Source organism: Stigmatopora nigra, chromosome 14, assembly GCF_051989575.1.
Source record: "Stigmatopora nigra isolate UIUO_SnigA chromosome 14, RoL_Snig_1.1, whole genome shotgun sequence".
NCBI classification, from domain to species: Eukaryota; Metazoa; Chordata; class Actinopteri; order Syngnathiformes; family Syngnathidae; genus Stigmatopora; species Stigmatopora nigra.
The window spans coordinates 981,308-1,007,888 of record NC_135521.1 but is presented as its reverse complement, the minus strand read 5'-3'; the positions used below and the strand labels follow the sequence as shown (position 1 = coordinate 1,007,888).

Sequence of the window (26,581 nt, the reverse complement as noted above, 5' to 3'; positions counted from 1 at the left end):
GGGCGAACTGTCATCAGGAGAAGTTGAAACAGGAAGACGACGACTGAACGATCGATCGAGGCGTTAATAGCCGTATCTTTGCATCGGATCATGGCGGAGTTTCCGATCTGATCGGAGGCGATCGCATTGACTGAAGGAAGGAAGGAAAGAAGGGATCCCGGGGCAACATTAACCAAACGCCCCAGTCGATCGCCGTCGCAACTCGAGCCAAACAAAGTGGCCTCGCTAAAGCTAACGCTAGCTGCGGTTGCGGGCAAACTTTCCTAGATCGATCTCATCTCGGCAATGACTTTTGTCAATTGCTGCACGCCGATGTCGATGAAATAGCTCGTATGTTTTGAGGAAGTTGTCCGATCGATTAGTGTTGGCGTCCCGGCGACGCTTCGATGCGCTTTGAATTTCCCTCCTTGTGGAAGACAGACAGACAAACAGACAAACAGACAAACCGACGGATAGGCAAGCAGGCATTCAGGCGATCTAGCGAGGAGTTCACTGGGCAATCTTGGATCGGGACCAGATCTTTAGCAACTCCCTGATTAGTGTGGCTAGTTAGCCCGGTTACTAGACAAGGGGGCTAAGGAAATTAGTGTTATTATAACTTGCGCTTTATCAACTTGCTCGATCGTCAGCGCGATCGTTTGCTTTGAGTGTCGTTTTTTTCTGTTGAATTAATTCATTATTATTATTTGGCGTCAGCGAGATTACCTCAGTGCGGGGGATCTAGTTGGATTTGTAGTTAAAAGAGTTATTGGACGATTATGGATTCGTACACGAGCAACGCTGCCTCCGCCGCATCCGCCGGTCCCAAGAAAGACAAGAAATCAAAGAAAGGCTACGAGGACGGCGAGGGAAAAAAGAAATTTGTGAGTATCTCGCTTGATTTTACTTTTAGATCTTTGTTTTCTCTCTTAAAAATGGGCTTTTAAGCGAAAGTGCGCAGCCTTCTAGTATCTATTCTCCCATTCATCCCCAATTGGCAATTATACATTCATGTTGCACTGCCATCCATCCTTCAATTGCGTTGATGTTGACATGTCTGAACTGTTGCGTTTATCTGAAGAAGCACACGAGAGGAAGTGTCAAAGTAGAAGGAAGCAAGTAAACCGGAACACTTGACACACTTGAAGCTCTTTTATGTCGAGACCTCCCACAACAAAGTGTGTCGCTCAGTCCGTGGATGTTGATTAGACTACTTCTAGTATTGGAAATGGACAATTCCAGCGTCGATTTGTGTCTACGCTCTAGTGCGTGTATCACGGTGGCCTCACTTTGGCTAAGGCGGCGGGCGCACTTGTTGCGCAAGTCCGCCTGGAGTGCCTGAAAGGTCCGAGATAGCACCGCGTCGATCAGTAACCACAGTACTGGAGAGACACGTGATCACGAAGGGTGTATTTGTCTTTTGGACCTTAAAAAGATATCTATAAATAAATATGAACCTTATCTTTTCTGTTTTCATTAGCGCTAAGTATTTATGTACATATTGAAGCATGCATATTTCAGGAATTCTGACACATGCCCATTTTTCCAAGAAATATGTGAGTCAGACACAAATCTGTTTTGTGTGTGAGATAACATCAAGTACGCCAGCCTGTTTTTGTTTTGCGGGACTTTGCTGCCCTGCGTACATTTCAGCTATGTTGTCCTTGACACCCAAACATAGTTTGTTTACAAACTCAGTCTGCAGTTCAAAGTAAAACCTGAATCAGTTTGAGACATTTAGAATGCAGGTGCGGAAAGATTTCAGGGCAAAAAGTAGTAGCTTGAAAGGCCTTGTGAAGACCCCTCCCCAAAAATCAATGACTCAATTCCAAGTTCCCGTTTTGTAGCATGCATTGCTTCTCGTCCACTCTGCTCAAGCGTAAAATGTTACCGGCGCGTGCCAGAGTTCCCCGGGGAACCGACTGGGCAAAAACCCCATTGAACATGGCGGCTCATGTGTTGCTTGGGGCGTCTGACGACAGCATCTCACTTCAGCGTTTCATCTGTTCGACCGCCATTGTCAACAATGAGTAATCCACACTGGAGGGACTTCTTCCTCTCTAAGCATATTAAACTTACCTACTACTTGTTTATGCGACTCGTGTTCACAACATTCGAGTGTGTGTGTGTGTTTGAATGAAGTTGCAGGCCCATGCAATAGGACTGTTTTGAAGAATTGTCAGGAAGTGGTGCAAAAATAGCACACAGGATACGGTCTTATTCTTCCCCATTTATGAATACGCTTATCTTTCGACCCTTGCGCAAGGAGGTTGGTACCAGCAGCGTGCTATTTGATTGGCTGACTCACTCTCCCAAAAATGACCTGTTTATGACCTGTTCTATTGTGTACCGTTAGTCATCAGTCGGCTGGTCGGAGCCTTGTGTACAATGTACGTATGTCCTACCTACAACTATTTGTATTGACCTGAAGGGTCAATGACATGTGAAATTATGAAATTATGTGAAGCAAGACTTTTTTTTCTAGCAGGGGGAGGAAAAGAGGTTCTTTTGGTCATTTCCTGCGGTTCACATTTTGGGTGTGTCTGCTTGTAACAGTTTTCCGCCGTGTGATGTCATTGGGCTTACTATGTAGTATTTTGATAGCCATAGCAACATGGTAAGCCAAAGCAACTCATGTGGCACACTAGATCAATGTCTCATTTTAAGCATCAACACTTTAATTTTGTCTCAGTGTTGTTGTTAATTCCTCTTCTAACAAATTCTAGTTAAGAAATAAAAAATCAAGTTTTTTTCCCCCCTTGCTTGTCTACCGGGGAAAATATACTTGAGTTAACATACAAGGAAAGAACATTTGTAGGTCTACCATTCCACCTTGTGGACATTATCCTTTATTACAAGCAAGCACATAAAACGGCGCATGTTGGATGATACAACCCTAATCAACATCTAAGCACAGTTAATTCAATCACCATCTTCACATTGATTTTACTGGGGTTTTGTTATTATGCTTGAAACATCCTTTTAATTCCAAAATTGTTCTCCCTCCACTTTTCATGTCACATTTTCTTCCTGAATTTTTTTTTTTTTTTTGTAATTGCTGCCCCCTTATCTTGCAATCAACTCCGTTTTGCCTATTGTTCTTCATCCGTAGACACTGAAACGCCTGATTCCGGACGAGGTAGGTTTTCAATACTTGCACGCTTTCCTCATCTTTTTTGTCTTCGAATAATTAACCTTCTCATCTCGCCACCTTTTGTCTGCCACTCTAACACACTTGTTGTCTCGTGCGCATGCTCTTGAAGATGCACCTTCAAAAAACGTAAAACGAACATTCTCTTTGGCTTTAAACAAGATAAAACCAAGGAAAATGTCTGCACTTTGCATGTCTTTCCAGACGTTTGTATTTTGTTATGATAAACGTTTGAATCCCTAACCAATCTTTGGAAGCTGTTGACAAAACAAGACCAGCATAAAAGAAGCAAACAGTCAATTTTTTTGTAATGAGAACGGTTGTCATCGGCAGCCTCTGATTGGCTAGGGATGGCCGTCTCGCTGTCGCTTTTCACTCTTCACTTTGTAACTTGTGGCCTCCAAATGTGTAGCTGGAACGCTTCACCAGCATGCGGATAAAGAAGGACAAGGAGAAGGCGGGCCACGTCCCCAGCGGGCAGCGTCACTCGGCGGCCGCCCATTACGAGGTCGGCGCTCCCGGGACCATCCTACACGATCATTCCGACGAATACGTCCTGGAACTTTTTGAAAAGATGTTGGTGAGACAAAAAAAAAAAAAAAACATCACAAAGTGTGAATTATTGATGGATCTCTCTCTGTCAAAAAGGTTCCTGACCCCTGTCTTAAGTGAAGGTCATTTAAAAAAAATGTCTGTCTTTATACTCTTTTTTTAGGTGGATATGAATTTGAATGACGAGAAGCAGCAGCCTCTCCGAGAAAAAGACATTGCCATTAAACGTGAAATGGTCTCCCAGTACCTGCACACCTCCAAAGCGGTCAGTCAAAAAATGTCAACGCTGGCTTTAGAGCACCTCTTCGTCCACGCTCTATTGGCGTGGGCCCGACTTAACGGACGTTGTGGCGACGGCAGGGTCAAGACCAGAAAGAGAGCTCCAAGTCCGCCATCATGTACATCCAGGAGTTGAAGTCGGACTACCGAGATGCCAATTTCCTGGGCTGCCTGGAATCTCTACGGGTGTCGCTCAACAATAACCCCGTCAGGTGGCGCCTCCGTCTATACTTTTCTGTTGGTCTCCGCCATAGGTGGAAATCCCTGATGCCAATGGCATTGTCTTGTAGTTGGGTGCAGAATTTTGGAGATGAAGGCCTGGCTCTGCTCTTAAATCTGCTCAGAAGACTTCAAGAGGAGAAAGACGAGTACCCGTAAGATACAGCAATGAAATGCAGTCTGTCCGTTGCAATGGTCAAGTTATAGCGATAAATATGTAGCTCAATATAGTTCTGAAATATAGCTTTTTTTTTCCTTCAGTGCTTAGTCCTAGTAGCAAAAGTGGCTTTCGCTTATGAGTTTCAGCATGGATTTTTTCATTTTTTAAATAATTAATAGCTGGAAAAAATTGCAAAGTTGTGAATTCGTGATAAATGAAGATGCGATAATCGAGGGATTACTGTATTGTAATTCCAGGGGTTGAAATGAGCTTGCTTTGAATTTTTTTTTTTGTCGTCCTGCTAGAACGATGGGGGTCAAATGTCAACATGAGATCATTCGCTGTCTCAAGGCGTTTATGAACAACAAGGTAAGACCATTGAAATTTTGTTTAGAGTTTGGAATGGGACAGACTTGGCAAAATAGCCTTTTTGTTTTATGCACTCTACACTGAGGCTGTTTGATACTGTAGATGGCAAAATGACGTAGCTCGCCTAACTTTTGTTCTTCCTGACTCTTCTTCTGTAGTATGGCTTGAAATCTATGCTGGACACGGATGAGGGGATTCCTCTGCTGGTCAGAGCCATCAACCCCAGGGTGCCTCACATGATGGTGGACGCCGTCAAACTGCTCTCCGCCATCTCCATCTTGGAGCACCAGGAGAATCTGTAAGGAGCCGACGGCGAGCGAATCTGGAGAGACGCCGTGTGATCCCTCCTTTGCCGTTCCGCAGTCACGAGCGCGTTCTGGAGGCCATCACAGAGGAGGCCGAGAGACTGGACGTGGAGAGGTTTCAGCCGCTCCTGGCCGGCATGAACAGTCATAACATCGCATTGAAGGTACCACATTTCGCTTAGACGGCAAACCGGCAACCATGTTCTATGTTGATATATGTATTTTTTTCCTCCTACAGGGCGGATGCATGCAGCTTATCAATGCCTTAATCAGTCGGGGCGAAGAGCTGGACTTCAGGATCCATATTCGCTCGGAGCTTCTCAGACTTGGCCTTAGGGACTGCCTAAAGGTGGACTAAAATGTTTCTCCCCCTTTAGCAGAACCTTCATCTTCTTCCGGTCAAATCCAAGCTAAAAACCAGTGTCATTTTGTACCTTTTTTGGTCTTTGCAGGAGGTGCGAACCATCGAAAACGACGAGCTGAGGGTGCAACTCAACGTCTTCGACGAGCAGGCCGAAGACGACTCGGAGGACCTGAAAGCTCGCCTGGACGACATCCGCATCGAGATGGAATATCCTTTGTGGCCCTCCCGGAATATTTGCCGTCCATCAAACTTATCCACCCTTTTGCGTGTCCACTTATGGCCCTTGACTGCCGTCATTTTACTGACGTGAGGGAAGTGTTTGACATCTTGGTCAACACGGTGAAGGACTCCAAGGCCGAAAACAACTTGCTGTCTCTCATGCAGCACCTCCTGCTCATCCGCAACGATTACGTGGCCAGGTAGGTCACTTCATTTGATTCGAGTTTGATCAAGAAAGGAAGCCCTGATTCTGTTTTCAGCTTCAGTTAACTGAAGTTACACTAGGTGTCTCTCTCGCTCCACGCTTAAATCCAAGTCTTACACAAAAAAAAAACAAAAAAAATATGTTCAGTATGATGATGATGTTGTGGACGACAAAAGAGACAAGATGGGTAGACTGAATAAATAACATGGCTGACTGTAATGGGAACAAGTCCCTTTCAAACTCAAGTGTTTGTGAAGTTGATGAGACACGCCATAGTAGTGCTTATTTGTTGTGGTGCTCCATATTTATTTCTGTGTGGCCTAATACTTTTTATTGTTTTGTCAATCTGTCACTCTTTTTCCTCAGGCCTCAGTACTACAAGTTAATAGACGAGTGCGTCTCTCAGATCGTGCTTCACAGGAACGGAGCCGACCCAGACTTTAAATGCCGCAACATCAGTCTCAACATTGAAAACTTAATAGGTAAGTCGTGACCAAATACAAAGGCACGACGCTGGAAAGGCTATGGAACAAAAATGAAAATCTTTTTCTGTCTTTTTTTTCACCAATCATGTAAGCAAGATTGGTCATTTCCAAATCTTATTGATTTCTTGGCTGTGGTATAGAGTATTTTTTTATTTTTTTTTACACTTTTAGGTGTACAAATGGCACCTTGTAGAAAGGTATCCTTAAAGTAAAAAGTCTCCTAGTCAAGTATAGTAGTGGAGAAGGCAGAGACCGATAGAACTGGTCGCGGTTGTTTGCCGACGGGGGCTCTAATTGCGTTGCTTCTAAAATGCACGTGCCCGCCCGTCGGCGTTCCCGCAGAACGCCCGCCCGCCCGCTTGCCTTGCCTTGCCGCCCGCGTGGAGGCCGTCTGGCCTCCTTTGAGGCTGCCTAGTTATTATCAGCGGAAAGCAGCCCAATTTTGCCCGGCGTGCATTATTTAGTATTTTTCTTTGAACTGTGAAAAGTGGGCCCGGCCCCCTCCCTTCTATCTCACTTAGTGCTCGCTATTCCAAGTTTGTCCCATTTTAGCCTTGCCACCACCATATGACACCACAATCCCTCCTCCACCATATATCCCAATTCCATGGAAAAAAAATATCAAGGTAGATGCAACGTTCCATCTGGCTGCCGGTGTGCATATGATTTTATTTTTATTTTTTTCCCTATTCACACAAAAAAAGCTGGCTCTCATCTCCCACTTTTCTTTGCCTTACTTACCGAGGATTAACCTGAACAGTTTTCTGTTATCGCAGAAAAAAATGCTTCCGCCCAATGGACTCACAAATCTTTTTTTTTTTTTACTCGATGCCAAATTCGATATTTCGCCCCCCCTTATTATTTCATGGCCCTTGGCGCTTTGCATTCATCAGTTCATCCACATTTATTATGCCTATTTAATTTATTTTGGAGATTTCTGCATTCATCTGGCCTGAAAATATACTGGTGCTATTTTTTTTTGTTTTTTGTTTGCCTCTCTCCATTTCCATTTGTCAGGCTTTTAGTCATTTTACCCTTTTCTCCATGTATTCTATTTCCAGACAACATGGTAAACCAAACCAAGGTGGAAACCAGTGAGGCCAAGGCTGTAGAGTTGGAAAAAAAGGTGAAATGAACACACACCATAGTTGAATGGACTCGCATTTGCAAAGTAGCGGAAAAGAAAGCTTTGCAAATATCATCTCTGCACCATTTCAAAACATTCTAGAATTGGGCTGACATTGGCCAACAACTCGGGGGAAATAGTCAGCGGCGACAGAAAATGATGAAAAGAGCGAAAGAGAGAGTGTGTGCGTGTGTGTGTGTGTGTATGCGTGGCTGGCAGGCTTGACAGCTTAAAGACAGAAAAATAGTGGTAAAGACCAGCGTCAGCCACAAACACGGCGCACTGGCATAAGAGGCTAAATGCCTTAATTGCCGTGTGCTGCTACTCTGATGTTTCCGTCCCGGTGATGGGATAATGGCGGGGGGGACGCCGACTAGCCCTCATTCAAACTGTCACATGGAGGATCATATCCTTTGTACAAATTCGCAGCCACCTTATTTTTTGTCAATGGCCACCCACGCGTATTAGCTCTAGTGCTGTGTGTGTGTGTGAGATGGGGGGGTAATTGCAGACAGTCCTTGGCAGGAATTAGGGACGACGACGCTGTCGGGAAGCTGACAGCTACTTGCGCTAACGCAGCCGTCCAAATGCTCTCATTTGCCAAGTGTCTTGGAAGTTTAAAAAAAGGCATTTTTTTCACCCCTCATTAATTCCATCCCAACCCCCTAATTTTTGTGGTCCTCCCGTTTGAGACGTTAGTTTTGATCTGGAAATAACTGACGGGTTCATTTACGTCAGCATGCCTTTTTACTATGTTTGTGTTTTTGTGGGGCGAATTAGCTGGACGCAGAGTTGACGGCGCGCCACGAGTTACAGGTGGAGATGAAGAAACTGGAGGGCGACTACGGACAAAAGTTGCAAGACTTGAGCCAGGAAAAGGAGCAACTGGCCTCCTCCAAGGACGAACGGGAAAAGGAGAACCAGGGTCTACGGCGACAGCTGGGCGCTCAGAAACAGCAGGTGATTGATTCAAGCAATGCCATCATCCTCTTGAATTTGCCACTACAAGATGTGATAAATGCACCAAACAATACATTGCAATGCACAATCGCAGTCTTTGTGACAGTGCTCCTTGCTTCCCTTTCAGATCGAATCGTTATCCAAAGATCTGGAAGAGGCCAAGGCTAAAGTAGAGACCATGACCGTTCCCGTGCCCACGCCTGGCTTGCCGCCCGCCCCGCCCGTCCCTGGCCAAAAAGGCGATATGCTTCCACCGGCACCACCCCCTGCTCCCCCGTTGCCCGGCTATGCAAACGTACCGGCGGCGCCACCTCAGATGCCTAGGCCGGGGCCCCCACCGCCTCCCCCTCTACCGGGAATGCCGGGCCCTCCGCCACCACCTCCTCTACCGGGCATGCCGGGGCCTCCTCCGCCGCCCCCTCTACCGGGCATGCCGGGTCCCCCTCCGCCTCCTCCTCTACCGGGGATGCCGGGTCCCCCTCCACCTCCCCCTCTACCGGGAATGCCGGGTCCTCCACCGCCTCCGCCCTTTCCCGGGATGGGACCTCCTCTGCCGCCACCACCGCCGGGCGGGCCCGGCATGCCTCCGCCGCCACTGTTTGGAGCGGCCGGTTGGGGGCCCCCCAAACCGGCCGAGCTGCCTTACGGCCTCCAGCCGAAGAAAGACTACAAGCCTGAAGTCCAACTGAAGAGGGCCAATTGGAGCAAGGTACTATTCCCTTGCTTCGAAGGCAACGGTGGTTTTGTTTATGAAAGGCACATTTTTTGTCTCATTTGTCACGCGGCTTTCTATTTCAGATTGGACCGGAGGACCTTTCCGAGAATAGCTTTTGGACGCTTGCCAAGGAGGAGAAATATGAAAACAATGAGCTCTTTGCCAAACTCACCTTGGCCTTCTCCTCGCAGACTAAGAGTGAGTGTGTGTGGGGCTCGTTCATGTTTACGTATCTTCGCCGTGTCATTTGCACTGGCGTACTCATTAATGGCAACTTTTCCTCCTTTTCAATTTCTTTCCTGCTGTCTGGGTCGCCGATGCCGCACCTCCTGCCGTCCTGCCGCACTGCCTCTTCGCATCCCTCAGCTACTAAAGGTAAGAATAGCGTCCCGCTTCTCCTCTATGTGCGTAGAGGACGCCCGCCCGCCGCCGCCGCCTCCGCCGCGCATTTGCATTCGCCCCCAACACCCTGTCAAAAACCAAATCCCGCCTGAATTAACGAGCACCTTGATCAGATCAAATGCATTAAAAAAAAAAGCGACCCAGGCTGAAGGTGAAAAACATGCCATGGCATCACGCCCCCCCCCCCCCCCCTTGATGCCAGCAGCTGTCCTGGCAGAAAATGCTGACACGGCGGGCGTCCCATCTCATCCCGGTGTCACCCAACCTTCTGCTCCAACTCCTCCATATTCATAACGTCTGGGATGTGAGCGTCTTTGCGTGACCTTCACATCGCATATTCAGTCACGGGAGGCGTCCCGAATAAACAAACGGGCGGCCATACTCGCGGCCCACGGTGGCATTTGATGTCTTTTCAAATGTCACCGCGGACAGCTGTCCCATTTTCCGTCCCCCGCCCTTTTTACGTCCGACGAAAACGTTGGCCCCCGTCACACCTGCACGTGAAAATCTCCCCGTTCCTACTGGCCGTGTCGCCGCGCTGGCAGACCGCCGTCAAGTCGAATAACCTTTTCTGAGAGCCGGCAGACGACTCTATAAAGACGGCGTGGCCTTTTCATAAGCTACCACCTGTGTGTGCGCACGCCATTGGCATTCGATTAGAGAGAGAGATGGAGAGAAAGTGTGTTGGAATAGAGGATGAAATAATAATAGCCAGAGCAGGCTACATTCTTGGAGAGATGGAATACATGATTGAGTGCATGATCTGATCTGTTAGTCAGACAAAGACCAAAAAAGAAGGGCTGTTATTTACTTGCACCTCGTTACTTTGTGAATAGCTGTATCTATCCGCCTTTGAAAATGTCTAAAGGTTCTATCCTTCACCTTTTCTCACTCGGAGGCCCTTCCCCGATCCTTGCAATGGAAGGAAGGATGGTGTTGACGTTGATCCTCGCCAATTCTGCAGCCCTGGATGCTTTTCTTCTGTCTCAATAGGGACATTTGTGTTGTGGGGCGACCTCCTCTTTCTTCAAATTGTCTTGCCCAAGTCCTCTATGCAACATGATCATTTCGGAGTGCAATCTAGTTTAATCCCGTAACGGCTGAACTCCCTCTGCAACCCAAACGGATGCAATTCTTCGCACATTTGCATGCATTTTCTTAACCGAGTAGGCGGTTCCACTCGGTAATCAAACAATTGCAGTGTGCCTTTTGATCTGCCTCCGTTACGTGGAAAACCAAAACCAAATGGCCGCTCTTCCTACGTCGTCTCCTCAGAGATTAGCCCCTATTTCAATCAACCCGGACCCTCCTCTCATCCCCACCCACCCTTCCTCGTCACTCAGCCCATCGCTTCTTTCCCCCGTTCCCATCCGCGACGCTCGTTAGCATTTAAATATATTCCATACCGAGGCTTTAGCCGCTTTTAGGAGCACATTTGCAAATGCGTTGATCTGCGTGCATGTGCTATATTGAGGGAATGAATGATGAGCGCAAAATCTGGTGAGCGTGGCTAAATCTAGGAAGCATTTGCCTTTCCGTGCATTGAAATGTGGAGGCCGCCATGCATCGTCGTCAAGGATGCCAGGCGTCTGAAGAAAGAGATAGAAAGAGCTCCACTCTTTCCTTCCTTCCTTCCGCCCACTCGCCTTTCAACTTGTGCTCCTTTTTGGTCACAGCCATGAATTCTTATTCCTCCCACTCGTTTTGTTGTTTCTTTGGGCTTTGCTGCATTTACCAGGCAGAAAGTCTTTGTCAATGGAGGAGACGCCTGCGTCCTCATTTTGTTCAAAAGTCAGCTTTCTATTCTAAATCACCTTGATTTTTTTTGTTACAGCACAGTGCTCGGGCTTGGACGCCTACTGGTGCCGCCTTCTTCCTCTTTCTCGCCGCAACGGGGCGTAATCAAAGCTATCTGGATTTGAACTCCCCACGGAGAGTCCTGTAGCGTTTTGTCTCGGCGATGTCCCCACACGCTTCAACCTCCTGTGAACACGCCTTTGAATTTTTCACCTCCCCTCTGAATAAGTGATGTGGCGGTCTTCTCTGGGAGGGGTGGGCGGCCATTTAATGAAGGAATGAGGGGGAAAAGGTTGTCCCTAAACACGCTTTCCCATTTATCCCTGTACAAGTTGACTTTCTGCCTTGAATAATGCATGGACATTTCTCATTCAGCCACACGGCGGACACTTTTTTTCTTCTTTTTTTCCCTCTCTTCTTTTCCCTCCTCAGCCAACCTCAGTCTTCCTTCATCTTTCAACTTGTCAGTTCCCCAAGTGCTCGTCACAGCATCTGGCCCATTAAATGCAGCCCGGGTGACGTTGGCGAGGGACTGCCCGTCAAAGACGAGCACTGCTAATTTGTCATCCTGGGAAAGAAGTTGGGAACTTTGGGAGTTTGGACTGATAGCCGTTCAGTAGGGCCTCTAAAAAAATGTCTTAAACCTAATTTATTGAGGCTCTGCAATACATTTTTTTGCATTTTTAGATGTCGGTTCCGCCTCAGGACTGTAAAAGTATAAGGAAACCAAAGCAATTTATTTTCTTTGTTCTTGGAATTGGTCGCGGGGCCGCACATTACAAGCCGGCTACGATTTGTGATGTACGCGCGTATAGAATTGGGACGCCGTTTGGTGCCCGTGAGCCAAAGTTGATTGACAAGAAAGAAAGTTATTTCTGACTTGATTGCTTTCTCCTTCTGCTCGGCTCGGCTTGGCGTGGCGTCCTCTTCTTGTACGGAGCTAATCGTAATAAGATCACAATATTGATTGGCCTCCCCGCCGCTTCTCTTTCCATTCCCTTTTGCGGAGGAAGTGGTCCAAAAGCAATTCCAGCGAATGAGGGGGGCGGCTGTTTTTTTTTTTTTTTTTTGCTATGGCTTAGTCCGGCTCGGCCCTGTCTTCTCCCGAGTCACATTGACGGCGCCCGTTTGCATCTGGCGCCCCCCCCCAATCTCTTGCCTCCGTAGATAACAGTATGCGTGGGATTAAAGGGAAGAAGCGTGTTTTTGTCAAGAATGGCGACAAAACCAAAAGCTCTTATGACTTGGTGAGCTTGATGCTTTTTTCGGTTTGTTCCAAAACGTCAATGTCAGATCTATCTGCTTGAAAGTAGTCAAAATGTCTGAGTGAGGAGTTATTAAAGAAGCAGGGCACGCTCCGCTTCCCGTGGGCGCAAGGCTGGGGGCCCCCAAACGGAGAACCTTCTGCCCACGCCGAGCCAAATGCCAAAGGCGGCAAGACATTTGCGCGCCTCGGTGGCACGCGCCATCAAAGTTTTAGTGGATCCTCTGGTCTCCCGTTTTTTATCCAATCTGTCTTCCTCCTCACGACACCCGACCTTTTCTTCCTCTTACCCATCATCATTATTTTGCTTGCGCTCTCTCCCAGGAGGCTTCTTATCTTCTCTTTCACCCAGTCTTCCTCCTCTGCCCTACCCCGTGTCACCAAAGAGGACCGAGGCTACCTATTTGGCACCTATTTGAGTATGGCGCTTGGATGTCACCGATTTGTAGGCTTTTTTTGCGGCCGACCCCATGGGGGTCTTGCCTTGGCCACCGTGGAGCTGGAGTGTGCCGCAGACCGCCTATTTGTCAGAGTGTTTTGGCATGTGGTCAGACATTGCTGCTTTTCAACGAATTAACTCCAGCCGAGCATTAAGCTCCATGAATAATACAAGAGACGCATGCGTTAACGACTAATGGCCAACGGCGTTAAGCCGCGACTCGGCCATCAACCCCAGAGAAGATTGCGTTTCCCGTAATTTCCGCTGTACTACACAGCATGGACAAATTTCAGCCTAACACCCCATTGAGGCACCATTAGAGCGCCCTTTCCAAACTGATTGGCGTCGTTGCCATGGTAGCGCCTGAGCAACAACCAAGATGTCAGACCTCTAGATGCGTATGAATTGAGTCCTAATATCGTTTTCTATCCGTTGCGCCATTTGAAGTGGTTGACGTTTGCCCGCCTCCATGCCAAAGTTTTTTTCCCCGCAAATCTGTCGAAGACCGGATCAAAGCGAAAAGTGAATACGTGGCGTCTTAGTTGCTCTTTTCTCCCCCCCACGTCGCCAGCCTCTCCTCGTCAGTGTCCCCGCCGCCGCCTCCGGTCTGTCGACGGAGCGAGCGCGTTGTTGGCGGCTGACGTGCGCGCTCGGGCTTTGATTGGGCGGCGCGTGGAAAGGAGTGTAATTAGCCGGCGCTCCTTCCCCGCCGCTCGCCTAACGAGCGGCATCCCCTCTGTGCCTTTCTTCTTCTTTTGAAGAGCCCCCCGTCTCCCAGTGGCGCTTCCCACGTGGAGTTGTCACAACGACAAGCCCCACTCCGCTCTTGTTCACCAAGAACAAAAGAGGAGGCTATTAGCTCCCTGCCAGTGCGCTGGTGGAAATGGAGATGGCTGGTGGCCCGCTGTGCGCGGGTTTGAGCAAAAGAGAGAGCCAGAGATGATGGCAAGTGACAAAAATATGGCAAAAAGGGAAGGAGAGTGGCATAGATTTGAGAAGATTACCATCCGTGCGCCCGTGGACGCCTTTGCCAAATATGCATGTTTTTCTCCGCCAGCCTCGGCTGACATTTAGGAAGGGCCAAATTCGCTACACCCAACGTCCCGGGGTCTGGCTCGGGGCTTCATTAGACCCAGACAAATGGGCCCTGGTCATCGTCCCCGCCATGCGCTCAAGTCCCCGTTGCTAATGCAGCCCGCCAGCCTTTGCCCGGCCGGCGACATTCGGAGGAAAGCCAGAAAGGCCAAAACTGTGAGAGACTGGCTTTGTTAGTGGGCCAAACAAGGTGAAATTTGAACCGTTTTTTTGCCTTTCCTCGCCTGTAAAATTGTGAAGGTCGCCATCACGTCGTCACGGTCTCAATCCTTTTAAAGCCAATAGCGTGGCAGCTCTCCCCTCCCATCGTTATTGTTCTCCTGGATTTGATTTCCCGTCTGGCACTCCTTCTCCCCCGCTCCATCTTCCCCGCTCGTAATTAGCCGGCGTAATTGCCGTAGTCAATCTTTTTCTGCTTTCCCAACGAGACCGGCTGATGTGGGAGCCATTTAATAAGGACGCCCCGTGCTTGCTTGCTTGCGTGCGTGCGTGCGCGGCGGTGCCCGTTATGGGGATTGATGCGCTTTCGCCCGGCGCCAATTGAAGTTCAAGGTGGCGTGGTATTAGGCCGTCAACCTTATCACCCGCCTGTGTACTGCTGTGTGCCTGTGTTTGTCTTCAGTAATGCTGTGTTGTGCTTTGTCCTTGCTGAAGACCTTCACGGGCAGATGAGAAGTCCCACGAGCCCCGAGAGAACGGGACGCTGGCACATTGGCACGCTGGCACGCTCAGCCTGTCCATCCCTAACACTTACTAAAGGAGATGCCCTTTCCTCCTCTGCCTGGCTTATTTTTCTCTTTCACCAGCAGACTTACTCCCCACAACTTGGAGAGAAATGGGCTCACTCCCTCAGCCCGTCCATCCCAAACACTGCACTGCGTAAGGCAGATGCCCTTTCCTCCTCTGCCTCGCTTATTTGTTTTTGTTTTACATTTAACTGCAGACTTTTTGCCCCAGTACACAACTTGGACGATAGATGAGCTTGCGAGTGGGTTAGAGCTAATATTTGTACTTAGATGTACAACTGACTGCATGTCCATGCATTGGCAGTACACAAAAAGGTCCGCTGGAGGACACTGTGGCTCCACCAATGGAGAGTTGGCTTAGACGACTGCCTCAATATTTGTCTCCAGTAGTACTTTTATGATGGCATATTTGATTGCTTTTTGCATATAGTGTAACACACTTTAATTGATCTTACTTTGACCTTTAGAACTCTGCATTTATTTCCTAGATTTTTGTAACACACGAGAAAGATTTTGTTGTTGACAGGTAATTGTTAGTTTGCACCCTAAAATGTAATATTTTAACAGAATACAATCCATAAATACTTGATGATTTAATAGGTCCTTGCGCACAACTAGTGTTTTGGATTTTGCATCGATTGTCTTGTTTGATAAAAGCAAGTAGGATTTTTAAAATGTCAATTCTTGACCTCTCGAATGAGCCCTGTTTAATGATGATCGGATGAAGACTGTGATGTGATCTAGCAAAATAACAGTGTGCGGTCAACACTTGATAGGATTTTTATTGTTTTATTTTTAATATTTCTCCATTCCATATATATTTTTCCATTCCAAACTTAAAATGCCATCATTTGAGTGGGTATTTTTGATTAAAGTATGCAGTTCGACTTTCAATGCGCCAGGGGAGCGCAAGTGAGCAGAGTCTTGGCCCCTCCCATAATCCTTCCCCCTAAGCCCTGGCCCTCCCACATCCTGCCCTAAACCTCCTCCCCTCGGCCCCACCCTGCCATCTGGTCCTTTTCACGCACAACCCCCTTCTCCCCCCACATACACCCATGCACGCACGCGCTCCAGTCTTTTCTTCCTGTTTCCTTTCATGGAGAAAAACAGGATGAAGGGGCTCTTTCAGGCCACCGTTACCTTGGAAACCCCCACTATTCTTCTTCTGTCAAACACAATTGAACATTGAACACACACTCACACACACACACGGTGTAAAGTGACAGCATGTTGGACATTTAAAGTTTAAAGGAACCGAGACTACAGCTGTTCCCTTGTGGGCCACATCAACTTCTTGATGCCAACTTTTTTCAGTCCCAAAGTTTGCTTAAATCTTTAAAAAATCCCACATTTCTCTCTTTTGTTAAATAACAAAAAAAAAAACTTCTCGCCCGCCAAGTTTACAGCCCACATAAGCTCACATTTGTTGAAAGTTAAAACCCGGTTACGACAATCTCCAGGCCCGGAATGCTTTCACCAGTGGAAAAAAAAGTTATATAAGTCTTAAAGTTTGTGTTTTTCTTTTTTTCCCTCCTGGTTTTGCCCCAGAGAGCTGCTGGAAAACACGCTGGTGCGTCATGTGAAAGCTTTTAGTCACTTTAAAAATAAACAGGGTGCAGGCAAGCAGGCGTGATGAAAGGATGAATGGAGGTCGTAGAAAAGGAACTGTGGCATCACATGAAGACCTCTTGTCCTCTTTATACACTTACAATCTCCTCATTTTTTCCAGACGACACTCTTTTTCCTTTTAAGGATAGAAGGGAGAGAATAGAAAGGGGGGGGGGGGTATTGCACACTCATCCGCTGACTAACAGACTCGTCTTTGTGTACACAAATTGACTGAATGACTGAGTGAGTCCTCGTGATGGGGTGCCCCTTTCCCCTCTTCTTTTTTTTTTTATATCAATTCCGTTTCAAGTAAATAATTCCCATATAAGATTATAAAGGAATTTTGAATATATGCACATGGCCCCCTTCCCCCTCTTCCCAATGACTTTTTTTCTCCCCCATCACTCAATGCCAAGCAGCTGTTGGCCAGACTGGAAAAGGGGGGGTTATGGACATATTTCCTGGAAAATTGTGGGAGGCATATCAAATTCTTGGGTTTCATACATAAAATAGCCTTTTTTTTAAATGTTAGATGGAATTTAGGCGTCTTGTTTGCTTCTCGGCGCAGCTTTCCTCCCCCACTGTGACCAAGTGCAACATAGCGCAGTGGCCCATAGCCGCAACTAGAGGCGCCACAGGATTACAAATGGAAGCTGGCTGAGCAATATATGTGTGTGTTCTGTCAGTGTGTGTGTGTGTGTGGATGCTCCAGAGCAGCCATTTTACAAACTGTACTCCTCTAAACCCCCATTTCATGAATCGGCTGCAACGTCATTTCTTTCCGCTCTATTTCATTGGCTGGCAAGCAAGTGATGCTCTTCTTGATCCGAGCCCGCGCAAACACACATTTCCACGTCGACCTAATGCAGTGATCCAAAAGTGTTGTTTCACATTGCCATTTGCATTAGACATTAGAATTGTATTTCACTCTGTGTGTGTTTTTATGTCATGTGTGGTCCTTAAAAAATGAGGCAGAATGGAAGACATATTTTTGGGGCTCATGACACAATTCAAATCATTTATTTTATTTTATTTATTAATCTTGTTCTGTGTCTTTTCATGTGCTAACCCATGTCCTTTGTCTTTGTGTGTGTGTGGAGGGGATGACATATCCTCACAGCTGTCCGGATATATATTTTTGCGTGTGTTTGTCTTCCTGTTTTGCTGTCGTGCTCTTAGTAGTGTGTATACTTGTATATCCATTACAATGTGAATAATGTAGTGTCGATTTGAATGGACGGATGTGTATTGCAGTATGGAAATGATCAATGTCGTTCACTTTATGAGGAGGCGACATATGTAGTAGTTACTATTTCCCGTTTGTCGTTTTGCCATGTTTCTCGTGTAATGTCTCCGGGAACAAAGCAGGATTTGACTAAATTCAGCATGGATGCGGGCATTTTTTCCGACTCAAATGACCTCACCGCCGCACAAGCTTGGCCGGAGGGAGCAAAAAAAGGACATTGTCTTTCTCTCTGGTTTTCAGGTCGTATTCTTGTCCATGGCGTCGCCAAAGGTCACCAAGGTGACCCTGTCCGAGCATTTTAACACAAAAGCCTGGGTTCAGTGTGAATATGTCAGAAAGCGTACTGTTTCTGCAAGCCTTTGGCAAAAGTTCACGCGCCGCTTGCCACGGGGAACCCATGTCCAAGCGCATTTAGCGGGCCGCGGGGACTCCACCGCCAACAAAAGCATCATCTCACACCACAACTGTCACTTTTGTGCGTGTCTAGTTGAAGGAAAAGGAGAACTTTGCTGACCGAACGGTGCGAGTAACAGACAGAATTAGTGGGGATCAGCAGCCCTTGTTTTTCATTTTATTTATTGATCACACTTTTTTTCCCCTCATCAAACTCCAACATTTCACTAATTGTCCACACGGCTTTGCTTTCATTTTCTATTTGTCTTTTAAACGCTAATTTCTCTTTTTGCTCTTCACCCACAGCCAAAAAGGAGTTGGAAGGCGCCGATGAGAAGAAGCACTTGCAGAAAAAGAAAGTCAAGGAGCTCAAAGTCCTGGATTCCAAGTCCTCCCAAAACTTATGTAAGTCCTGCTAACTGGTAAGAAAGATATGTCCACGTGACCGGAATTTTACGAAACGACTCGAGCCGCACGAAACGAGTGACGGCACACGTTACCCATGGAACTTTTTTTGTGTTTGAACGCAGCCATTTTCTTGGGATCATTCCGTCTCCCCTACGAAGAGATCAAGAGTTGCGTCCTGGAAGTCAACGAGCAGGTCTTGACGGAGTCCTTGGTTCAGGTACGCCTTGCAGTCGGCCGTACGTACGAAAGGCGCGTTACTCACCGTAGCGTCTTTCCGTAGAACCTGATCAAACAGCTGCCCGCACCCGAGCAGCTGAGCGAACTGGCGGCCATGAAAGACGACTACGACGACCTCGCCGAGGCCGAACAGTTTGGAGTGGTGGTGAGTAAATGGCGGAGACACGGACGACAGTCGCCACCGGACGACGTATGTGTCTCTTTTCCTTCTCTTTGGGCAGATGTCTGGCGTGAAACGTTTGGGCCCGCGACTGCAAGCCACCCTCTTCAAGCTGCAGTTCGAAGAACAGTTGAACAACATCAAGCCGGACGTGGTGTCGGTGACGGCGGCCTGCGAGGAGCTGACCAAAAGCGCCGCCTTCTCCAAACTGCTGGAGATCATCCTCCTGGTCGGCAACTACATGAACGCCGGCTCCCGCAACGGGAAAGCCTTTGGCTTTTCCATATCCTACCTGTGCAAGGTGAGCCAACGCCGCCTCGTCGTTTACTGAGATTCGGTTTGACCTCGTCGTCCCCCCCATCAGCTGCGTGACACCAAGTCGGCCGACCTGAAGCAGACGCTGCTCCACTTTCTGGCCGAGGTGTGCACGGAGCAGTACCCGGAGGTCCTGAGTTTTCCCGATCAACTCATTCACGTGGAGAAGGCCAGCAGAGGTATGGCCTGCGGACATGAACACAATGCTTTTTATTGTCGTATAAGACTGTCCTAATCGCAATGTCGCCTCTGTAGTTTCCGCAGAGACCCTTCAGAAGAACGTGGAACTAATGGGCCGTCAGATCAAGAAAATGGAGAAAGACATCGAGACGTTTCCCCCACCGCAAAACGACAAGGACCTGTTTGTGGAAAAGATGTCCATATCCTCTCACGGCCGTTTTCTCGATTTCGTGTCTGGCGGGCTGAGTGCCACGCTGCAGAATTTTGCCTTCCTTAACTCCCTTTGTCCACCGTTTTGTGAGCGTGGCCCGCGAACAGTACGACAGGCTGGATCTGATGCATAAAAACATGGAGAAGCAGTACAACGACCTGGGAGGATATTTTGTCTTCAACCCCAGAAAAGTTTCCGTGGAGGAGTTCTTTGGCGACCTCAACACGTTCAAGAACATGTTTCAGGTGAGAAAGCAAGTGCGTCCACTGTGAAACTAGTCACATTTCTCTCACTAAATGGTACTTTTCTCCTACAGCAAGCCGTGAAGGATAATCAAAAGCGGAAAGAAGCGGAAGAGAAGATCAAAAGAGCCAAACTTGCCAGGGAGAAAGCGGAGAAGGAAAAGGAGGAGAAACTGAAAAGGAGTCAGCTCCTCGACATCAACACAGGTTAGTTGAACTTTTTCTCCTTTTGTTGTTCCCGTCACACGCCAGTTGGGGGCACTCCGAGTCCACGCTTCAGTGGAATATTCCTGTGTGTCTGAATTAGTGTTCGTGTGTGTTTGTGTGTGTGAGGCCTTGACAAAGACGTCACCAGAGATAATCGAATATACATGACTTGCACGCTTTCCATTTAAAGCACAATGTAAATTCAGAGAGGATTGGCCATGTTAAAAACCCCCTGAGTTACTATTTCTAACTGTTTTGGTGAGTGAGAGCTGTTTTCCTAGCAACCACAACCCCTGAAAGAACATTCTTTTTTTTGTTGTTTTTTAATGAGGAAAAGTAAAAGCCCTAAAAGTTCCACAGTGGTCCTCCTTGCCAACCTCCTTTTCGCCGCCCCCCACTTTCCAAGAGCTCGACCTACTTTTAGTGCATTCCTTCTCGGTGGTTCCCCTTTGGTATCTCCTAAGCATTCCAAATTTATACAAACTTATTTTTTTACAACCTTCTAGAGCAGGGGTAGGGAATCTATGGCATAAGAGCCACATATGGCTCTTTTGTTGGGTGCATATGGCTCTCAATTAACCTGTGAGCTAAACTATGGAAACTAAGAGTGTTATGTTGGTATTATGGCATTGTCACTACTTCCAGTGACTTATAATCATATTTATTTTAATTTTATGGATATTCTAATTGACTCTCATTGATGAGCAACAATGTAACAATGTTATCAAAAGTTTTAGAGACTTTTTGTACTTTAAAAGTGGTAAAGTGACAAAAAAGGCGCCTATTTTCAGTCATGTTGACATTTAAATTCGGAGCATGGCTCTCAAGGATTAACATTTAAAGAAAATAGGAATTGTTTATGCCTCTTTCCATCAAAAGGGTTCCCGACCCCTGTTCTATAATCACATGACCCGAGCGGGTTGAAGGTTAAAGATCATTTGCATACAGGTGTCATATTTGAATGCCTGGGGTCACTCAAACGTCTCACTTTGAATTTCACCGCATACGTGCACCTGCGTTATGTTTGCAAACCTCCCATTGGATGGCCAGGACACAAAGCCGGCTTTCAGCCATAACATTTTTGCACATCGGCATCTTTCTCGCCGTCGTTATCTCCCGAAATTCCTCCGCTCTCGTTGTTGATTAAACCCTGGAAGGTCGCTTCTTTTTTAACCTTGGCTTTGGAAGTTAGTCAAACAAACAATTTGTGGAATTTATTCCATGCTTTCGTCCTCCAAGTGGAGCCACTGACCGGGCGGGGAGGGGAGAGTCACTCAGGCTGGAGGATGTGGCTCGGAACTTCCCACGCCGTGGTTTGTGGCGACCGCTGCTACGAAAAGAGGGACTTGCGTTATTGCGGCAACTAGGTGTCAGTAGAGTGTGCAAAGAATACTCCTTGGAAGCGTGAGATGGCCTTGTGCGCATGCGTGAGCTACCAGAACCTACGGCAGACGCCGCTGGGTGTGCTCGTACTCCACGGGAAAAGCTAAGGTCGCTGGGGTGGGGGAGGGAAGAGAAGAGAAGAGATGGGAGGCGGGGGAGGATAGGAGGACGTGAAGACGGTAGCAGCAGCTGCTGCTTTAGGACTTACACGCAAGCACATGGTTTTCTTTACGGATGTAGCGAGATGTTGAGGAGAAATGAGTGGGCTGGCGTCCAATGACAATCACAGGCCATCTTCACTGACTTCTTATATAATTTTGAAATTTGGTCGCTAGTGGGTCAGCTTATGTCTGCGAGTGGCAGATTGTGTTGATCTCATTCCACTGGCTCCAGTCAATCACCTTTTCACAGCCCCTGGTGGGTTAATTCCATTAGACAAAGTCATCTTATGCTATTTGGCAAGACCTTCCAATCCCCTTTGCACGTAGTAGCGATAAAGCCACCGGCTTAGACTTGACTTTTGGGAGCACAAATCTTTATCTTACATTCGCTGGGAAGAGAAGTAAAGGCCCACAAATTGGCAAATTCAAAGAGTGTATATTAGTGTGTTTTTATACATTGTGTTTTGGCTCAGCGAGACCAGTAAAAGCCCCCAGAATCCCGTCCAGGCTGGCCTTCCATGCCGATAGGCAGGATGTGTTTCAATGGGTCTGGACATAAACCTTTAACCTCCCGCCGCCCCCTTTTTCCAGACTCCTTGGTCCTATTCAGAAATAATTGAAACCATCTGCTAAATCGGGACGTGGACTCGATTTTTTTTTTTTACTTCTTCCTTTTAAAACACATTGTCATACACACACACCCGACCTGTTACGTGTAGTTGAAGAAAGGGAAAAGTATTAAATTGGTGTTTTAAAAGGGGGAGATTTGCTCTACTTGCAAAATACAGCAGCAAGCCTTGATCTAGGTCAGCCAGCGCCTGCCGCCTATCTGGGTTAAACGTCGCTAATCTTTCAACATGGCCCACGGACAAATTCCCACGTGGGTCCGAGGGGGGGGAAATAAACTAACAAACAAATACATTGTTTTCTAATTAGAATGAATTTATTGACCATGACCGCAAATGTCATTAAGTAGGGATAAGATGCAAGTCCCCTCGGCGTTGTCGTTTATTTGTTTGTTTGTTCACTTTCTATTTGGATGTACTTTCAGAGGGCGATGAAACGGGCATCATGGACGGCCTCTTGGAGGCGCTGCAGTCTGGCGCTGCTTTCAGGCGAAAGCGAGGACCACGCCAAGCAGGTAAACACTTCCAGATGATGACTTTATTTTACATGCCTTTTTATCCACAATGCCCTAATTTTAGAGCTTGTAGACCCGCCCACAGCCATTTTTATTGATATTCAACTTTCTTTGGGAAAGCGCTGCCTACTCGGGGATGTCTTTACTGGATTCCGGGGGATCGTACCCACCCAAATTGAAATCATTTGTGTCTCTGTTCTTATTCATACATCTAATTATGTGCTACAGATCAATTTCAAAGCGGTCTGTTTTCTGTCACTTTACTCCCAACCTCTTTATTTTTAGTATTTACCCATGATGCACCCAACTAATGACATTTAGGCAGAGGGGAGGCTGCCTGGGCTTCTTTTATGGAAAGTACAATAGCCAGCAGCCACTTTAAAGCATAAAAAGCTTAGCCAATGGAGGCACTTTGTAACTTGCCCATTGTTTAGGAAAGCCCATTTGTGCGCTTGTGTGTGCACGTACATGACCATTTGCACACGAGGCTGTGAGTGTGTAACTCTATCTACCCCAGCGTCAATGGAAGCCAGATGTTAAGCAGAGTTGGCGGCCAGACTGCATTCTTCCTGCCTCCTTGTTTTCTTTTGTTTTGTGTTTTTTTTGTCTCTCTCTCTCACACAGTGAAGAGCAACATCAAAAGAGAGGGTGGCCCTCCGTGACACATCGGAATCATTTGCCATGCGTCATCCCAAACTGGAAAGCCAAAAGTCAAATGGCTAGCGTAGGCGTCTAGCCAGTCACCCCAAAATAGTCCTATGCTGCCAGGAAATGGCTGACCGGGAAATTTGTGGCACTTTTTATTCCCCCTTTTGAATTTGATGCCCTTCTTATGATTTAGCGGGGTGCACCAGCACCTTTTGACCCGCACCCCAGCTCGGCTTTGGGTGGGGCGGTCCTGGCTGTCAAACATGAGTTAAGAGGAAAAAAAAAAGCCCAGGCGGCAGATGTCCGCGTGCCCATGCAAAGATGCCGATGCATCTCCTGACCTCTCGGACAGACGGCTTTGATTTTTCAAATCAATTTGTGCCGCCGACCTCAATGTTTTATCCGTGTCTTTCCACACGGTGGCCGGCGTGTCTTCTCGTCGCTCGTCGGCGACCCATCTGTTGCGCCGTCCAATCGGCGCGGTGGCCGCCGGACAAAGCGCCAATCGCGAGAGAGCTGCGCAGATGAAGAGGGTGGCAACAATGGAAGGAGGGAGGTGGGGAGGGATGGAGGATGGAGGGAGGCTTGCAAGGCAGGCACACGCCGCCGTCTGTCGCCCCAATAGAAAATCCCTCCTGGCGCAGGACACACAAGCAACAGGGAAACAATTGAGCCCGACCCTTGGGGTCACGCGATTGTTGACACCACACACACTTTTAGCACCCATTGATACGAAGGCTGGCTATAACTCACGAGGTCCACATCCAAAGCAAATTTATGCAAATGGCAGTCGACCAATGCACACTTGTTAAAGTCTCAGAAATGAAACTGATGTGAGCCTTGACATTTTTTATTGTCAACAATTGCCTAATTTGACAAAAAGTGCTATGGATCCCTCCTGAACTGGATGTATTGTTTTATTTCTCAGCATCTCACCATCCTTCTTTCCTTCTTTTCCTCTTTTCTTTCCCAGACTCTGTCTTGTCTTTGTCACAGCTGATTCTGGAGACGTGATGGGTAACTGCATTTTGGGCCCAATTTGAGCCATGCTGTGATATGTTTTGACTTGATTTGTGTTTGTGTGTGTGTGCATGTTAGCACGGTTGACTTTGCATGCGTGGTTTGCATGGTCATGACACTGACAAAGAGCTTCCGTGATAAAGTGTCTGACGATGAGCCAATATAAACATCCGACGCAATCTCCCCCTGACCCATTTAGCTCAAAATGGCTGCTCCTGCTACTGCCTTGTTAGAGAGAAAGAGAGAGAGAGCTCTGCTCCCCTGCTTTCCGCCGTGGAAATGGAGACAGCCGTGTTTTTGCCACGTTTCTACCATACTGGCGTCCTCTTGCTGAGGGCAAGGTGCTCATGGCGAGTGTCAACCTATAGGCATTTTCACAGAGAGGAAATTGTCATGTTTTGTCCTTTTCCAACAAATTTCATAGATTTGCATCAATGCCATCAGGCACATATTTTGGGATGACTTTAGTTCTCTGTCAATGAAAAGTACACTACAGTATATTCCCTCCATTAGTGCGAATTCACTTCTTTGCCATTTTGTTTTTCTCCGATTACTTCAAAAATATATATTTTTCATTTTAAGTTCATAAAAATGTGAAAATATACACTACTAGGATTCAGCACTGACGGTAAAAAAAAACAGTAAGTATTTTTAATAATAGGGTGATCTTACTTAAAGATTTTTTTGATTATCGCGGGCATGTCTTGTCTACATTGACCGCCATATTCGAGGGATTACTCTAGTGGTATTTCTGTGTTTTTAGCTGACGTCTGGTGTTCTTTTTCAGCCAACCACAGAAGAGCCGGTCAGGCGCTCACCAACATCCTGGCCAAGGAACTGACGCAGGAAGACGGCCCTTCGCCCAAGAAGTCCAACACGCCGCTCAAGTCGGACCAGGAGCCGCCGGACCACGTGCCCATGCCGACCCCTTCCACTTAGACTAGTTGCTTCGTCCAGTCCTTTTCCTTCCTCGGCCAAATTTGTTTCCAGACAAACAAACGCTTGCTTTTGGATGCGCCACAAACAATCCCCAAAATAAGTATCATTTCTTCTGTTTTTTTTTTGCAACTAGTAAATGATGATCGTTTCACTGGAAAACTGTGCCAACGCATGGAAGTCCAGGGTCAAACCAGCTTGCCATTTCCCTTCTCATGTCCCCGTGGCCTTAAAAAAGGGACGTGCTCCTCTGTCTTCATTCGTGCAAGTGATGACGAGGGCGCCCTAAAGAAACCTGAACATTCCTTTCATTTCGCAATGTTTTTTTTCCAGAAAACAAGGCTTTTTTGTCAATGTGGCCACATTAGTTTGGAAACACCCTTTCACACCGCAATTGACATGCCTGTGTCTTTCACTGTGTCGCTATTTTTAGTTTCCGTGCACGTATTTGTGGGCCATTCCGTCATCCGTTCATTCCGAAGCAACGTTGTGGTATTCTGGCGGAAATTGCACACTGGAAAAAAAGGGCCAAAAGTGCGCTCGTGTATATTTTGTGGCTGTGTCCGACACGAGAGGGACGACCAATCTTGGATGTCGTTTGTGACGGACGCATAGACACACAACAATTGAGCTGCTGATTTTTTGTATTCTTTCAAGTGCAACATGCAGTTTGGAGGCAAATATGACTGTAAAGTGGTCATCATATCTGTATCCTAATGAGGAGACGGGATGATTTAATATTTCACTGTCTTTACATGACGTCACAACGTTGTTGTTGTTGTTGGGGGGAGGAAATCCCCTCTTGGGGTTTCTGTCACTTACTTGCACACTGGATGACTTGGATTTGCGTGGGAGCACCAAAAGGTCCCGTTTAGTTGAAGTGTCGAGTGCCAGATAGCGCCATGTGGAAAGAAAACTAAGACACCACTGGAATCTATCTTTTGTTTTTTTTTCATTTGAGTCTTTTTTTTTTTAAAGAGATTTTCTATGTGGATTTTTACTTTTTGTTGTTGTTTTTTTTTAAATCGGATTGAATGCACGTGCTCAGCTCTTTTTCCAGAGTTGGTATAAAGAAGCAATGCACTTACGTACGTCTCTTTGCTACACAGAACCATTAAAATTTCTCGAAAATAGTCTGTTATTGTTTTGCTTTGATTTGTTTGGTTCTTCCAACATTGAAATGCCAACTTAAGATTTTTGGGTCTGCAAAACTCGACTTCTTTTGGCTGACGGTAGCAGAGGAATGCGAGAAGA

The 26,581-nt window shown here is 47.0% G+C and overlaps 1 protein-coding gene across 1 annotated transcript; it reads left to right on the top strand.

The window, feature by feature from the left end:
* The first annotated feature begins 2 nt into the window (after positions 1 to 2).
* diaph1 (diaphanous related formin 1) lies at positions 3 to 26,460 on the top strand. The gene is made up of 28 exons (XM_077732890.1): positions 3 to 863; positions 3,092 to 3,118; positions 3,543 to 3,710; positions 3,846 to 3,947; positions 4,043 to 4,173; positions 4,252 to 4,335; positions 4,646 to 4,709; positions 4,868 to 5,007; positions 5,073 to 5,178; positions 5,253 to 5,363; positions 5,467 to 5,585; positions 5,681 to 5,797; positions 6,169 to 6,284; positions 7,349 to 7,413; positions 8,194 to 8,373; positions 8,501 to 9,082; positions 9,172 to 9,286; positions 9,455 to 9,463; positions 18,385 to 18,483; positions 18,609 to 18,703; positions 18,767 to 18,868; positions 18,945 to 19,184; positions 19,248 to 19,377; positions 19,454 to 19,578; positions 19,670 to 19,834; positions 19,906 to 20,038; positions 22,634 to 22,723; positions 25,179 to 26,460. Exons 1-28 carry the CDS (start codon positions 759 to 761, stop codon positions 25,328 to 25,330), a joined length of 3,672 nt encoding a protein of 1,223 aa, XP_077589016.1. The 5' UTR covers positions 3 to 758; the 3' UTR covers positions 25,331 to 26,460.
* Positions 26,461 to 26,581: the final 121 nt, after the last annotated feature.